Source organism: Gobio gobio, assembly GCF_949357685.1.
Source record: "Gobio gobio genome assembly, chromosome: 20".
NCBI classification, from domain to species: domain Eukaryota; kingdom Metazoa; phylum Chordata; class Actinopteri; order Cypriniformes; family Gobionidae; genus Gobio; species Gobio gobio.
The window spans coordinates 47,853,437-47,868,436 of NC_137113.1; the positions used below are offsets into that span (position 1 = coordinate 47,853,437).

General features: G+C 43.6%; 1 protein-coding gene across 1 annotated transcript in view; it reads right to left on the reverse strand.

The window, feature by feature from the left end:
• LOC307144230 (arf-GAP with dual PH domain-containing protein 1) overlaps positions 1 to 15,000 on the reverse strand; it is a gene marked incomplete at its 3' end in the record, with an annotated part of 58,764 nt that overhangs the window by 5,270 nt on the left and 38,494 nt on the right. The window contains exons 5-7 of the mRNA XM_079846333.1: positions 13,816 to 13,928; positions 11,113 to 11,259; positions 5 to 58 (exon numbers count right to left, since the gene is read on the reverse strand). Coding sequence (XP_079702459.1) covers positions 5 to 58; positions 11,113 to 11,259; positions 13,816 to 13,928 — 314 coding nt within the window. The remainder of the gene's footprint in view (positions 1 to 4; positions 59 to 11,112; positions 11,260 to 13,815; positions 13,929 to 15,000) is intronic.

Here is a 15,000-nt window from a genome sequence, read left to right on the forward strand (position 1 = left end):
CCACCTTTTGGTAATGAAACCGTGCGGCCCGGATCGCCGTGAACCAGTCGACCATTTCCTGCACACACACACACACACACACACACACACACACACACACACACACACACGCAGTGAGGACTAGAGGCCAGCAGAGGACGCTTTATGATTTAATAACTGCTGTATGATATCTCAGATCTTACAGGAGGAGAATATCTCTCCATCTCGTCTGAGACAGTGCCGATCCTCAAGTAAATCTAGTTCTTCTGTCGTTTTAACCCTCTATCATATTTCATACGCACATTTTTAAGCCTCTAAATGATGATAAACTGGTCTCACACCAGTCCTTCTGTCGTCTGATCACTATCAAGTAAACATTATCACTTTCATATTTGCTCATCTGTCATTATACGTTTAAAACTGAGACGTACAGAGCTTTGATCATAAAACTAAGCATTTAAATATCATCATAAGGCATATTATTGGCAGATATTGATATTTATATGCATTTTATGTCTGTATCTGCTATACAGATCTCATAGATTTACATTAAAAGCATCAGAATTTCATCACTTTCTGTCCATATGAATATCAGCATCTGCACCAAATATTTTGAGCTCCATATTCTCACTATATCAGACTTTATGAGCCATAAAAGCCTGATGCATCAAATATGATACTCGAACAACAACAAAAAACACATAAAAATATTTAGATTTTGCCAAAAGGGTCAATAAATGCTACATTAAAAAAAGATTATTTCATCAGAAAATGCCGGATTTCATTTTTAAATGCAAGTATATACTTCAACCCAATATTGGATTTCAACGCAGTGAAATATCTAACGATACAAATGTTACAAAAACACTTTGAAGAGGTTTAAATGTTGACACATCTTACTAAGATGCAGTTTTATAGATCATTAACACTTTTCATGATATGGCAAGCCATTTTAACATTTAGTCCTTAAACTGTAATAATATCTGTTTTCATGCTACTAGCACTGATTTCTCAGACACTAGTTTCTAGTAATTCTTTTACTCGTCTTATGTTGTGACTATTCAGAGTAAAATATAAAAAACGTACAAGTAACATTTGGAATAAGTGTCCACTTCCTCACAATAGCAGCTCCAGCAATGCTCCTGATTACAGCTGGTGTTCAGACCAGATGCCCATGAGTGAACAGATGAGCAGTGCATTTGATATTTAAACAAGGAGGAGCTGGACGTGAACATGAGAACCGGCTGACACTCGCAGAACACACTCGCGGAACACACTCGCGGAACACACTCGCGGAACACACTCGCGGAACACACTAGCGGAACACACTCGCAGAACACACTCGCAGAACACACTAGCAGAACACACTAGCAGAACACACTAGCAGAACACACTCGCGGAACACACTAGCGGAACACACTCGCAGAACACACTCGCAGAACACACTAGCAGAACACACTAGCAGAACACACTCGCGGAACACACTAGCGGAACACACTCGCAGAACACACTCGCAGAACACACTAGCAGAACACACTAGCGGAACACACTCGCAGAACACACTCGCAGAACACACTAGCAGAACACACTCGCGGAACACACTCGCGGAACACACTAGCGGAACACACTCGCAGAACACACTCGCAGAACACACTAGCAGAACACACTCGCAGAACACACTCGCAGAACACACTCGCAGAACACACTAGCGGAACACACTAGCGGAACACACTAGCGGAACACACTCGCAGAACACACTAGCAGAACACACTAGCGGAACACACTCGCGGAACACACTAGCGGAACACACTAGCGGAACATACTAGCGGAACACACTCGCAGAACACACTAGCAGAACACACTAGCAGAACACACTCGCAGAACACACTAGCGGAACACACTCGCAGAACACACTAGCAGAACACACTAGCAGAACACACTAGCGGAACACACTCGCAGAACACACTCGCAGAACACACTAGCAGAACACACTAGCAGAACACACTCGCAGAACACACTAGCGGAACACACTCGCAGAACACACTAGCAGAACACACTAGCGGAACACACTAGCGGAACACACTCGCAGAACACACTAGCAGAACACACTCGCAGAACACACTAGCGGAACACACTCGCAGAACACACTAGCAGAACACACTAGCAGAACACACTCGCAGAACACACTAGCGGAACACACTCGCAGAACACACTAGCAGAACACACTAGCAGAACACACTCGCGGAACACACTAGCGGAACACACTCGCAGAACACACTAGCAGAACACACTCGCAGAACACACTCGCAGAACACACTAGCGGAACACACTCGCAGAACACACTAGCGGAACACACTAGCGGAACACACTCGCAGAACACACTAGCGGAACACACTTGCAGAACACACTCGCAGAACACACTAGCGGAACACACTCGCAGAACACACTAGCGGAACACACTCGCAGAACACACTAGCGGAACACACTTGCAGAACACACTAGCGGAACACACTAGCGGAACACACTCGCAGAACACACTAGCGGAACACACTCGCAGAACACACTAGCGGAACACACTAGCGGAACACACTAGCGGAACACACTCGCGGAACACACTCGCAGAACACACTAGCGGAACACACTAGCGGAACACACTAGCGGAACACACTAGCAGAACACACTAGCGGAACACACTCGCAGAACACACTAGCGGAACACACTAGCGGAACACACTAGCGGAACACACTAGCGGAACACACTCGCAGAACACACTAGCGGAACACACTCGCGGAACACACTCGCAGAACACACTCGCAGAACACACTCGCAGAACACACTCGCAGAACACACTCGCAGAACACACTCGCAGAACACACTCGCAGAACACACTCGCGGAACACACTCGCAGAACACACTAGCAGAACACACTCGCAGAACACACTCGCGGAACACACTCGCGGAACAAACTCGCGGAACACACTAGCGGAACACACTCGCGGAACACACTCGCGGAACACACTAGCGGAACACACTCGCGGAACACACTAGCGGAACACACTAGCGGAACACACTAGCGGAACACACTAGCGGAACCGCAGAACACACTCGCGGAACACACTAGCGGAACACACTAGCGGAACACACTAGCGGAACACACTCGCAGAACACACTCGCAGAACACACTCGCAGAACACACTCGCAGAACACACTCGGAGAACACACTCGGAGAACACACTCACAGAACACACTAGCAGAACACTCGCAGAACACACTCGCAGAACACACTCGCAGAACACACTCGCAGAACACACTCGCAGAACACACTCGCAGAACACACTCGCAGAACACACTAGCGGAACACACTAGCGGAACACACTCGCAGAACACACTCGCAGAACACACTCGCAGAACACACTCGCAGAACACACTCGCAGAACACACTCGCAGAACACACTCGCAGAACACACTCGCAGAACACACTCGCAGAACACACTCGGAGAACACACTCACAGAACACACTAGCAGAACACTCGCAGAACACTCGCAGAACACACTGGCAGAACACACTCGCAGAACACACTCGCGGAACACACTAGCGGAACACACTCGCGGAACACACTCGCAGAACACACTCGCAGAACACACTCGCAGAACACACTCGCAGAACAAACTAGCGGAACACACTAGCGGAACACACTCGCAGAACACACTCGCAGAACACACTCGCGGAACACACTAGCGGAACACACTAGCGGAACACACTCGCGGAACACACTAGCGGAACACACTCGCAGAACACACTAGCAGAACACACTAGCAGAACACACTCGCAGAACACACTCGCAGAACACACTCGCAGAACACACTCGCAGAACACACTCGCAGAACACACTCGCGGAACACACTAGCGGAACACACTCGCGGAACACACTAGCGGAACACACTCGCAGAACACACTAGCAGAACACACTAGCAGAACACACTCGCAGAACACACTCGCAGAACACACTCGCAGGACACACTCGCAGAACACACTCGCAGAACACACTCGCGGAACACACTAGCGGAACACACTAGCGGAACACACTAGCGGAACACACTCGCAGAACACACTCGCGGAACACACTCGCGGAACACACTCGCGGAACACACTCGCGGAACACACTAGCGGAACACACTAGCGGAACACACTCGCGGAACACACTAGCGGAACACACTCGCGGAACACACTCGCGGAACACAATCGCGGAACACACTCGCAGAACACACTCGCGGAACACACTCGCGGAACACACTCGCGGAACACACTCGCAGAACACACTCGCAGAACACACTCGCAGAACACACTAGCAGAACACACTAGCAGAACACACTAGCAGAACACACTCGCAGAACACACTAGCGGAACACACTAGCGGAACACACTCGCAGAACACACTAGCAGAACACACTAGCAGAACACACTAGCAGAACACACTCGCAGAACACACTCGCAGAACACACTAGCGGAACACACTCGCAGAACACACTAGCAGAACACACTAGCAGAACACACTAGCAGAACACACTAGCGGAACACACTCGCAGAACACACTAGCAGAACACACTAGCAGAACACACTAGCAGAACACACTAGCGGAACACACTCGCAGAACACACTAGCAGAACACACTAGCAGAACACACTAGCAGAACACACTAGCGGAACACACTCGCAGAACACACTAGCGGAACACACTCGCGGAACACACTCGCAGAACACACTCGCAGAACACACTAGCAGAACACACTAGCAGAACACACTAGCGGAACACACTCGCGGAACACACTCGCAGAACACACTCGCAGAACACACTAGCAGAACACACTAGCAGAACACACTAGCAGAACACACTCGCAGAACACACTCGCAGAAATAAACTGCATGTTTCTCACTATATCAGACTATATGAGCCATAAACACATGCACAATATTTTAATATTTTGATTTTGCCAAAAGGTTTAATAAACTATTACATTAAAAAATGATTTTTCGGATTATTATTTCATCTGCCGGTCTTTACAGGGTTAAAGTACGACTGATAAATATTCATCACTGATGCATCAGGGCTCCAGACTAACTGTTTTCACTAGGAGCACAATGAAATCAACATGATAACAAAATCTACTAATTTCCACTGTATTACTAATAATACTTTGATAATACAGAGCTCCAGACTAACATTAGAGAGCAGTGGAACCTGGAGGAACATTTATCATAAGGTTAATTTAATCATAAAATGACTATTGTTTTGCATTGTTTTGTTAATAAGTGCAGTTACTAATAATAGTACATGTTTGTTTATTGGAAATGTAACAGTGAAGTGCTGAGCTTGAGTTGATATGCAGAATTTTTTTTACTTTTATTAACAACAGTAATGTGCAAAAACCTCATTTTTATAAGGAAAATTTTAATATTCCACTCTTATTAAATGTACTGTTGTTCTTCTATAGTATCACACTGAACTAAAAGAAGCACTCTATTTACATATTTTCTGTGTAATCCAGTCACAATTTGAAGAAAAGTTTTAGTTTTTCATGAGACTTTGTGACTTCCTACTTTTTTCCATATATTAAAGGGATAGTTCACCCAAAAATGAAAATTAGCCCATGATTTACTTTCCCTCAAGTCATCCGAGGTGTGTGTGACATTCTTCTTTAAGACGCATAAAATCTGAGTTATATCAAAAATGTTCAGGCTAATCCAAGCTTTATAATGGCAGTAATAGTTGCTCTGTTTTTGAAGTCCATAAAAAGTGCATCTGTCCGTCATATAACTGCTCCACACGGCTCTGGGATGTTAATAAAGGCCTTCTGAAGCGAATCGACGCATTTGTGTAAGAAAAATATCCATATTTAAAAATGCATTTCATTTTTTTCTATGGCTCTGCATCAGCCGCGCCATCACTTCCGGCGAATAAGGTCAAAATACCGGCGCGATCATAGATCTATACATAGATCCCTAATTAGTGCCTGCGGATCGGTCAAATGAGGCATCTACGTATATATATCTATGATCGCGCCAGTATTTTGACCTTATTCGCCGGAAGTTATGGCACTGGGAAAACTAGATGACATTCGTCTGATAAGAGGTAAAAAAAGAACATAAATACTGTTGGGTTTCTCGCAGAAAGCGATGGTTTTGTGTCTTCAGACATCAGTGTGTCCCACGAGCCGCAGGGTTTAATAAGGATTCGTATATCTGTGTGTTTTTACACTCATTCCTCTCATACTCTAAAATATCCCCATTGACATCATTATACGACTATCAACCCTTAAATGCATGACCGTTTTGCCAAACATTCTTACATATTGGGGTCTTTAGCGACCCGGATCTATATCTAACATGGATAGATCTATACCTGTCGCGATAATATATAAAACTCCTGATATTAGAGCAACAATTACAGATGAATAAAATAAAACATATTTCGTTCCCTTTTGGAGCTTGTGAGGGTTCAGTTTGAGCAGATGTTTTACACCATCACCACTGTCCTCGTCAGAGCTCATTTCCCAGTACATTCTGCATCTGGATCATATTCACCATCTCACACATCCTCAAAACTCATTTTCTTCGTCTTCAAAATCAATATTTTGATCACTGACAGCTTCCAACAACAGATCCATTATCAAGTGACCGTAATATTTGATTGTGTTCAGTTCTTCATCAGTTCAATCACTGAGCCATTTTAAGTTTTGCAGATTATATTATTATTGTTTTGTTTTCAGTCTGAGGTGACTATGAGTGAAGCGTCTCTTCATCATTGTGTATCAGACATCGCCACCTTGTGGAATAAAGCTGAATTGCACTTATTCCATCATTATAGATTCATTTATTATTGTGCAGGAAAAAAATGCGTACTCTCTTACACACCTCGGGTCGTTAGCGACCCTATACAATTTTGACAAAAAACTAGTGGAAAAACAGCCATTCAATTATAATTGTATTATTTTTTTCTTGTTATTTTGTTTCAAATGGATTGATTGAGGAATAATAAAAAGGTCGATGTCTAACTTTAAAAATGAATGAGGAGGAGGGTCGTGAATGACGTCCCGGGTCGCTAAAGACCAGAGGAATTCATTTAAGGGTTAACCAATCAGGAGCCTGCTCGCTGCGGTCACATGGTGAAGTGATGTGATGAGAAACCCTGCATAATTTAAAAACACTACTTTTGTGTCACAAAAGGTAGTTTTAAGACTTTTTCAGGTGGGAATGTAGTTGTTTAAAGATCAAATCTGTGGTTTATTTATAAAGAAAGCGCCTGTTTGAACATGTGATCTGGTGTTTTTGGAGTTGTGAGCTCCAGTGGATCTAACGGCCGATCTTTGCTCTCATGAACTATCATTTGTTGTCTGCCAAATCATTTTGACTGAGGGCAAAGAGAAGTTTCATAACTTTATTTTTTAAGGATATTTAAATACACATGTAGTGAAGATAATGTAGCCGTTGCCTGAACCACATTTGTGTGGCTATTAATGTTTAATATATATTTTTAATGAAAATGAAAAGAGGCAGAGTGGTGTTTTATGACATATTTCTCCTGGAGCGCCTTGAACGCGCGTCAATTTCACTTCAAACACTCAATGCACGTCCAATTCACTGTGGACGCGTGAATGGATTCAAAATGGTCAAGCGTCAAACTAGCGTTTGGTGTGAATGCAGTATTACACTTAAATAAGTTAAGTGTTAATTAAATAAGTATTGTTAAAGGGTTAGTTCACCCAAAAATGTAAATTGTGTCATTAATGACTGAGCCTCATGTGGTTGGACACCCGTCAGACCTCCGTTCATCTTCAGACACAAATGAAGATATTTTAGTGTAAATCTGATGCTCTGAAAGGCCTCCATTGGCTCAACTTTACACTCTCAAGACCCTTAAAAGGCACTAAAGACTAAAGTTACAAAGTCCATCTCACTACAGCGGCTCTACAATAACTTTATGAAGACGAGAATAGTTTTTGTGCGCAAAAAAACCCTAAATAACGTCTTATATAGTGATGACGATTTCAAAACACGGCCTCATGAAGCTTCGAAGCGTTATGAATCAGTGAGTCGAATCAGCAGTTTGGAGCGTTATGAATCAGTGAGTCGAATCAGCAGTTTGGAGCGTTATGAATCAGTGAGTCGATTCAGCAGTTTGGAGCGTTATGAATCAGTGAGTCGAATCAGAAGTTTGGAGCGTTATGAATCAGTGAGTCGAATCAGCAGTTTGACACGCGATCTGAATCATGAATCGACTCACTGATTCATAACGCTTCGAAGCTTCATGATGCCGTGTTTTGAAATCGTCATCACTATATAAGTCGTTTTTTAGGGTTTTTTTTAGGGTTTTTCACAAAAACTATTCTCGTCTTCATAAAGTTATTGTAGAGCCGCTGTAGTGAGATGGACTTTGTAACTTTAGTCTTTAGTGTCTTTTAAGGGTCTTGAGAGTGTAAAGTTGAGCCAATGGAGGCCTTTCAGAGCATCAGATTTACACTAAAATATCTTCATTTGTGTCTGAAGATGAACGGAGGTCTGACGGGTGTCCAACCACATGAGGGTGAGGAATTTTCATTTTTGGGTGAACTAACCCTTTAATTATTTTTTCAAATAAGTGCTCCTATGCCACCACATACTGGTTATAGTGTTTTTTTTGTTGTTTTTTTACCATGAAGTGGCCAGCACCTTTACACTTTTAGTTTTACAAATCATCACACTAAAAATAATATTAAAATTGGATAATAGAGCTTTGAAGTGCTGTAAAAAGTGTGAAACACTTGAAAAGTGCTTGAATTTCACTCTCAAAAGGTTGTACGAACCCTGAGATGAATAATGTAATAAAAAAAGAAAAAACATTTGACCATTTCTTCCACATTCCCATGTGTTGTTACTATATTAAATCCATGGTGAATGTTTATGATTTGTGGACTGAAATGAATGTTTCTCCTGGTCTCCGCGTCAGCTCTGATCTGATATCTGTGGTTTATAACAGAGGATTCTGCACCGAACGCTTCCACTAGGTCTCGCAGTAGCGATGTTATTAAAGGATTAGTTCACTTTTAAATAAACTTTTGCTGATAATTTACTCGGCCATAACTTCCGTTTAGTGAGGTCAAAATACAAGCGTGGTCATCGATGTATACATAGATGCCTCATTAGCACCTACACGGATCAGTAGAATGAGGCATCTACGATCAATATATCTATGACCACGCTCGTATTTTGACCTCACTTAGCGGAAGTTATGGCGGAGCTCAGAGATGATCACGTTCGTCAGTTAAGAGGTAAAATATTAGCATAAATACTGCTGGGTTTCTCTCAGAAACTGATGGTTTGTCTAGATCAGACCCTTATTCATCATCTGGTGTCGTTTAAAGCCCTTTGAAGCTGCACTGAAACTGTCATTTGAACCGTTTGGAGCCCATTGAAGTCCATTATATGGAGAAAAACCCTGGAATGTTTTCATCAAAAACCTTCATTTCTTTTCGACTGCAGAAAGAAAGACATGGACATCTTGGATAACATGGGGGTGAGGAAATGATCAGCAAAAATTTATTTAAAAGTGAACTAATCCTTTAATACTGAGGTGAATTCAAACGCGTTCTCACTGGATCTCCAGCGCTGTTTAGTATTGGTGTCACGTGATCGAGATCGGCCCATGTGTGCAATGTCTATTATTGCTCTGAGCTGATAAACAGTCCATGCAGCACCGCTCAAATGAGTAGCGCGGTTCCGCTTTCGTTTCTTTTGCTGTCCAATGTTTCTCATGTGAAACAGAAATGGCAGCTCTTATCAGTCGGGCACCAGTGTGACCTCCAACCAAATTCAGTCGCACCAGCAGGAGAAATGAAAAATGGTCGCGAAATGCCACCAGTCGCAGTCTGGAGTCCTGGTTTGTGAGATGAAAGAGGAAGAGCATTTTTAGCTCCAAAACCACGGGCTTGTATTTGTGGCAGAAGTGCCATATTGACCAACATCAGCTTCATCAGCTCTCTCTCACACACACACATACACACACACACACACACACACACACACACACACACGTTTGTTTTTGTGAAATGTGAGGGCATTCCATAGGCGTAATGGTTTTTATACCGTCCAAACCGTATTTTCTATCCCCTTACACTGCCCCTAAACCTACCCATCACACACACACACACACACACACTGCCCCTGCCCCTAAACCTACCCATCACACACACACACACACACACACACACACACACACACTGCCCCTGCCCCTAAACCTACCCATCACACACACACACATGCACACACACACACACACACACACACACACACACACACTGCCCCTGCCCCTAAACCTACCCATCACACACACACACACACACACACACACACACACACACACACACACACACACACACACACACACACACACACACACTGCCCCTGCCCCTAAACCTACCCATCACACACACACACACACACACACACACACTGCCCCTGCCCCTAAACCTACCCATCACACACACATGCACACACACACACACACACACACACACACACACACACACACACACACACACACTGCCCCTGCCCCTAAACCTAACCATCACACACACACACACACACACACACACACACACACACACTGCCCCTGCCCCTAAACCTACCCATCACACACACACACACACACACTGCCCCTGCCCCTAAACCTACCCATCACACACACACACTGCCCCTAAACCTACCCATCACACACACACACACACACACACACACACACACACTGCCCCTGCCCCTAAACCTACCCATCACACACACACACACACACACACACACACTGCCCCTGCCCCTAAACCTACCCATCACACACACACACACACACACACACACACACACACACACACTGCTCATGTCAGTTTATCTTCAGATTACAGCCTGACCTCTGATGTGTGTACATGCATGACCAGCTCATCTGATCATCATTGGGCAAATATTCAAACGGGTCAGATTGTGAAATAAAAATAATCAATCTTCGTCCCCATCATTCATTACTTATTCACTGAAACATTTGAAGTGTCAGAATATGTCCTTGTTGATGAATTGTGTGAGTTTGTGAAAAGCATCTGGCATCAGCGATACCTTACTGTCCTCGTGGTAGACGAAGATGTTCCTGGTGCTGTTGTCTCTGAGATACGTGATCTGCAGGCCGCAGGGGTTCCCGATTTTAGCCGGCTGGAAAGTGGCATTGAGGGTTTCAATCCTCATTATGGCCTTTGGTTCTCTCGCCTGGAGGAGAAAACAAAATAACTCTGATAGAATCACACACAGAGAGAGAGAGAGAGAGTGTGAGTGTGTGAGGGAGAGTGTGTGTGAGTGTGTGTGCGAGAGAGAGAGTGTGTGAGTGTGTGTGTGTGTGTGTGTGTGAGAGAGAGAGTGTGTGAGTGTGTGTGAGAGAGAGAGAGAGAGAGAGAGAGAGAGAGAGAGAGAGAGAGACAGAGACAGAGAGAGAGTGTGTGGACTGGTAATCCCTACGTTATGGGCACAAAATGTCCCCACAAAGATGGCAATATCCGAAATCCTCGTCCTTGTGGGGACATTTTTTGGTCCCCATGAGGAAAACATCTTATAAATCAGACTAAGTGATGTTTTTTGAAAATGTAAAAATGCAGAATGTCTCCTGTGAGGGTTAGGTTTAGGGGCAGGGGCAGTGTGTGTGTGTGTGTGTGTGTGTGTGTGTGTGTGTGTGTGTGTGTGTGTGTGTGTGTGTGTGTGTGTGATGGGTAGGTTTAGGGGCAGTGTGTGTGTGTGTGTGTGTGTGTGTGTGTGTGTGTGTGTGTGTGTGTGTGTGTGTGTGTGTGTGTGTGTGTGTGTGTGTGTGTGTGTGTGTGTGTGTGTGTGTGTGTGTGATGGGTAGGTTTAGGGGCAGGGGCAGTGTGTGTGTGTGTGTGTGTGTGTGTGTGTGTGTGTGTGTGTGTGTGTGTGTGTGTGTGTGTGATGGGTAGGTTTAGGGGCAGTGTGTGTGTGTGTGTGTGTGTGTGTGTGTGTGTGTGTGTGTGTGTGTGTGTGTGTGTGTGTGTGTGTGTGTGTGTGTGTGTGTGTGTGTGATGGGTAGGTTTAGGGGCAGGGGCAGTGTGTGTGTGTGTGTGTGTGTGTGTGTGTGTGTGTGTGTGTGTGTGATGGGTAGGTTTAGGGGCAGGGGCAGTGTGTGTGTGTGTGTGTGTGTGTGTGTGATGGGTAGGTTTAGGGGCAGGGGCAGTGTGTGTGTGTGTGTGTGTGTGTGTGTGATGGGTAGGTTTAGGGGCAGGGGCAGTGTGTGTGTGTGTGTGTGTGATGGGTAGGTTTAGGGGCAGGGTCAGTGTAAGGGGATAGAAAATACGGTTTGCACGGTATAAAAACCATTACGCCTATGGAAAGTCCCCATAAAACATGAAAACCCAACATGTGTGTGAGCGTGTGTGTGTGTGTGAGCGTGTGCATGTGTGTGTTTGTGTGTATATGAGTGTGAATGAGTGTGTGTGTGTGTATATGTGTATATGTGAGTGTGTGTATGTGAGTGTCTCTGTGTGAGTGCGTGTGCATGTGTGTGTTTGTGTTTGTGTGTATATGAGTGTGTGTGTGTGTGTGTGTGTGTGTGTGTGTGTGTGTGTGTGTGTGTGTGTGTGTGAGTGTGTGTATATGTGAGTGTGTGTATGTGAGTGTCTCTGTGTGAGTGCGTGTGCATGTGTGTGTTTGTGTTTGTGTGTATATGAGTGTGAATGAGTGTGTGTGTGTGTGTGTGTGTGTGTGTGTGTGTGTGTGTGTGTGTGTGTGAGTGTGTGTATATGTGAGTGTGTGTATGTGAGTGTCTCTGTGTGAGTGCGTGTGCATGTGTGTGTTTGTGTTTGTGTGTATATGAGTGTGTGTGTGTGTGTGTGTGTGTGTGTGTGTGTGTGTGTGTGCGCGCATGTGAGTGAGTGTGTGAGCATGTGTGAGCATGTGTGAGCGTGTGTGTGTGTGTGTGTGTGCATGTGCATGTGTGTGTTTGTGTGTATATGAGTGTGAATGACTGTGTGTGTGAGCGTGAGTGCGTGTGCATGTGTGTGTTTGTGTGTATATGAGTGTGAATGAGTGTGTGTGTGGGCGTGTGTGTGTGTGTGTGTGTGTGTGTGTGTGTATGAGTGTGAATGAGTGTGTGTGTGTGAGCGTGTGTGTGTGTGTGTGTGAGTGCGTGTGCATGTGTGTGTTTGTGTGTATATGAGTGTGAATGAGTGTGTGTGTGAGCGTGTGTGTGTGTGTGTGTGAGTGTGTGTGTGAGTGCGTGTGCATGTGTGTGTTTGTGTGTATATGAGTGTGTGAGTGTGTGTGTGTATATGAGTGTGTGTGTGTGTGTGTGTGTGGGCATGTTTTCGTGAAATATCAGGACACAAATGTGTATAATGTCATAGGTATTACAAAAAGAGGGTGAAATATGAGGACGTTCCCCATGTCCTCACTTTTCAAAATGCTTATAAATCACACAGAATTAGTTTTTTTTCACAGAAAGTGAACTGCACAGTCTCCTGTGAGGGGTAGGTTTAGGGACAGGGGCAGTGTGTGTGTGTGTGTGTGTGTGTGTGTGTGTGTGTGTGTGTGTGTGTGTGTGTGTGTGTGTGTGTGTGTGTGTGTGTGTGTGTGTGTGTGTGTGTGTGTGTGTGTGTGTGTGTGTGTGTGTGTTTGTGATGGGTAGGTTTAGGGGCAGTGTAAGGGGATAGAAAATACGGTTTGTACAGTATAAAAACCATTACGCCTATGGAATGTCCTCACATTTCACAAAAACAAACATGTGTGTGTGTGTGTGTGTGTGTGTGACAGAAGTGTACTAACGTCCTGCTTGTTGAAGTACTTCAGCGCTCCCTCTCTTTCAGACAGAATGAACTTGCGACTGAGGAACTGCCCGTTGTCTCGACCACGTTTCCATAGAAACCCCTCTCTGTACCCTGAAACAGACAAGAGCGGCCGACAGGAAGCATGAGGCAGGAGATTTCACACCTACGTCTATGAATATCTGCATCCTTAAAACATTTGTGTAAAAGAGTTGTAGTTGTAGTGTTACTGTACATGCCCAAAAACAGAAAAGATACAGAATAAATGCTTCTAGGATGTTGCTATATGGTTGCTTTCGCACTTGATTTTCCAACACAGTGTAATATCTAACGATAAAAATGTTACAAAAACACTTTGAAGAGGTTTAAATGTTGACACATCTTACTAAGATGCAGTTTTATAGATCATTAACACTTTTCATGATATGGCAAGCCATTTTAACATTTAGTCCTTAAACTGTAATAATATCTGTTTTCATGCTACTAGCACTGGTTTATCAGACACTAGTATCTAATAATTATTATCTTACAAGTCACAACTGATTTTTTACTCATCTTATGTTACGACTATTCAGAATAAAATATAAAATATAAAAAAAGTACTAGTAACATTTGGAATAAGTGCTAATATCTAATAAATGTGCACTATTGTGTGATAAATAAATACTAGTATCTAAAAAAAAAGAGTACTAGTACCTAATGAATAACATTATGAATACAAAATATGTAGTCACAACTGGAATACACACTAGTCAGAACTGAATAGTTGATATCAGAATGACAGTCAATGACTAACAATAGAACAATCGATACTATCGTACATAAACATGCTTTAGTACATAAAGAAATAAATACAAGTAGCATGAAAATAGATAAGTATTCAATATTAAAACAGCTTGCCATAAGCCGTCCGTTCTTACAGTAACATTAATAGAGCATTTTGATTAAAGTTATCTGGTCTTTAATAATGTTCTCAAAACGTTAGCACAAAAACATTATTTATACACGTTTAACGTGTTTTAAATGTTACTAGTCGTTTCTGAATATTCAGATATTCAGGAACGTTTAATAAACTGGATATTTTAACCCCTTGAAAATGCACTATCCAAACTTAAAGGGCTGTAATTCAAGAATGCTTTGGAATATAGACCTAGTGTGGTCTCGTTTTAAAGAAGACACTCAGCAG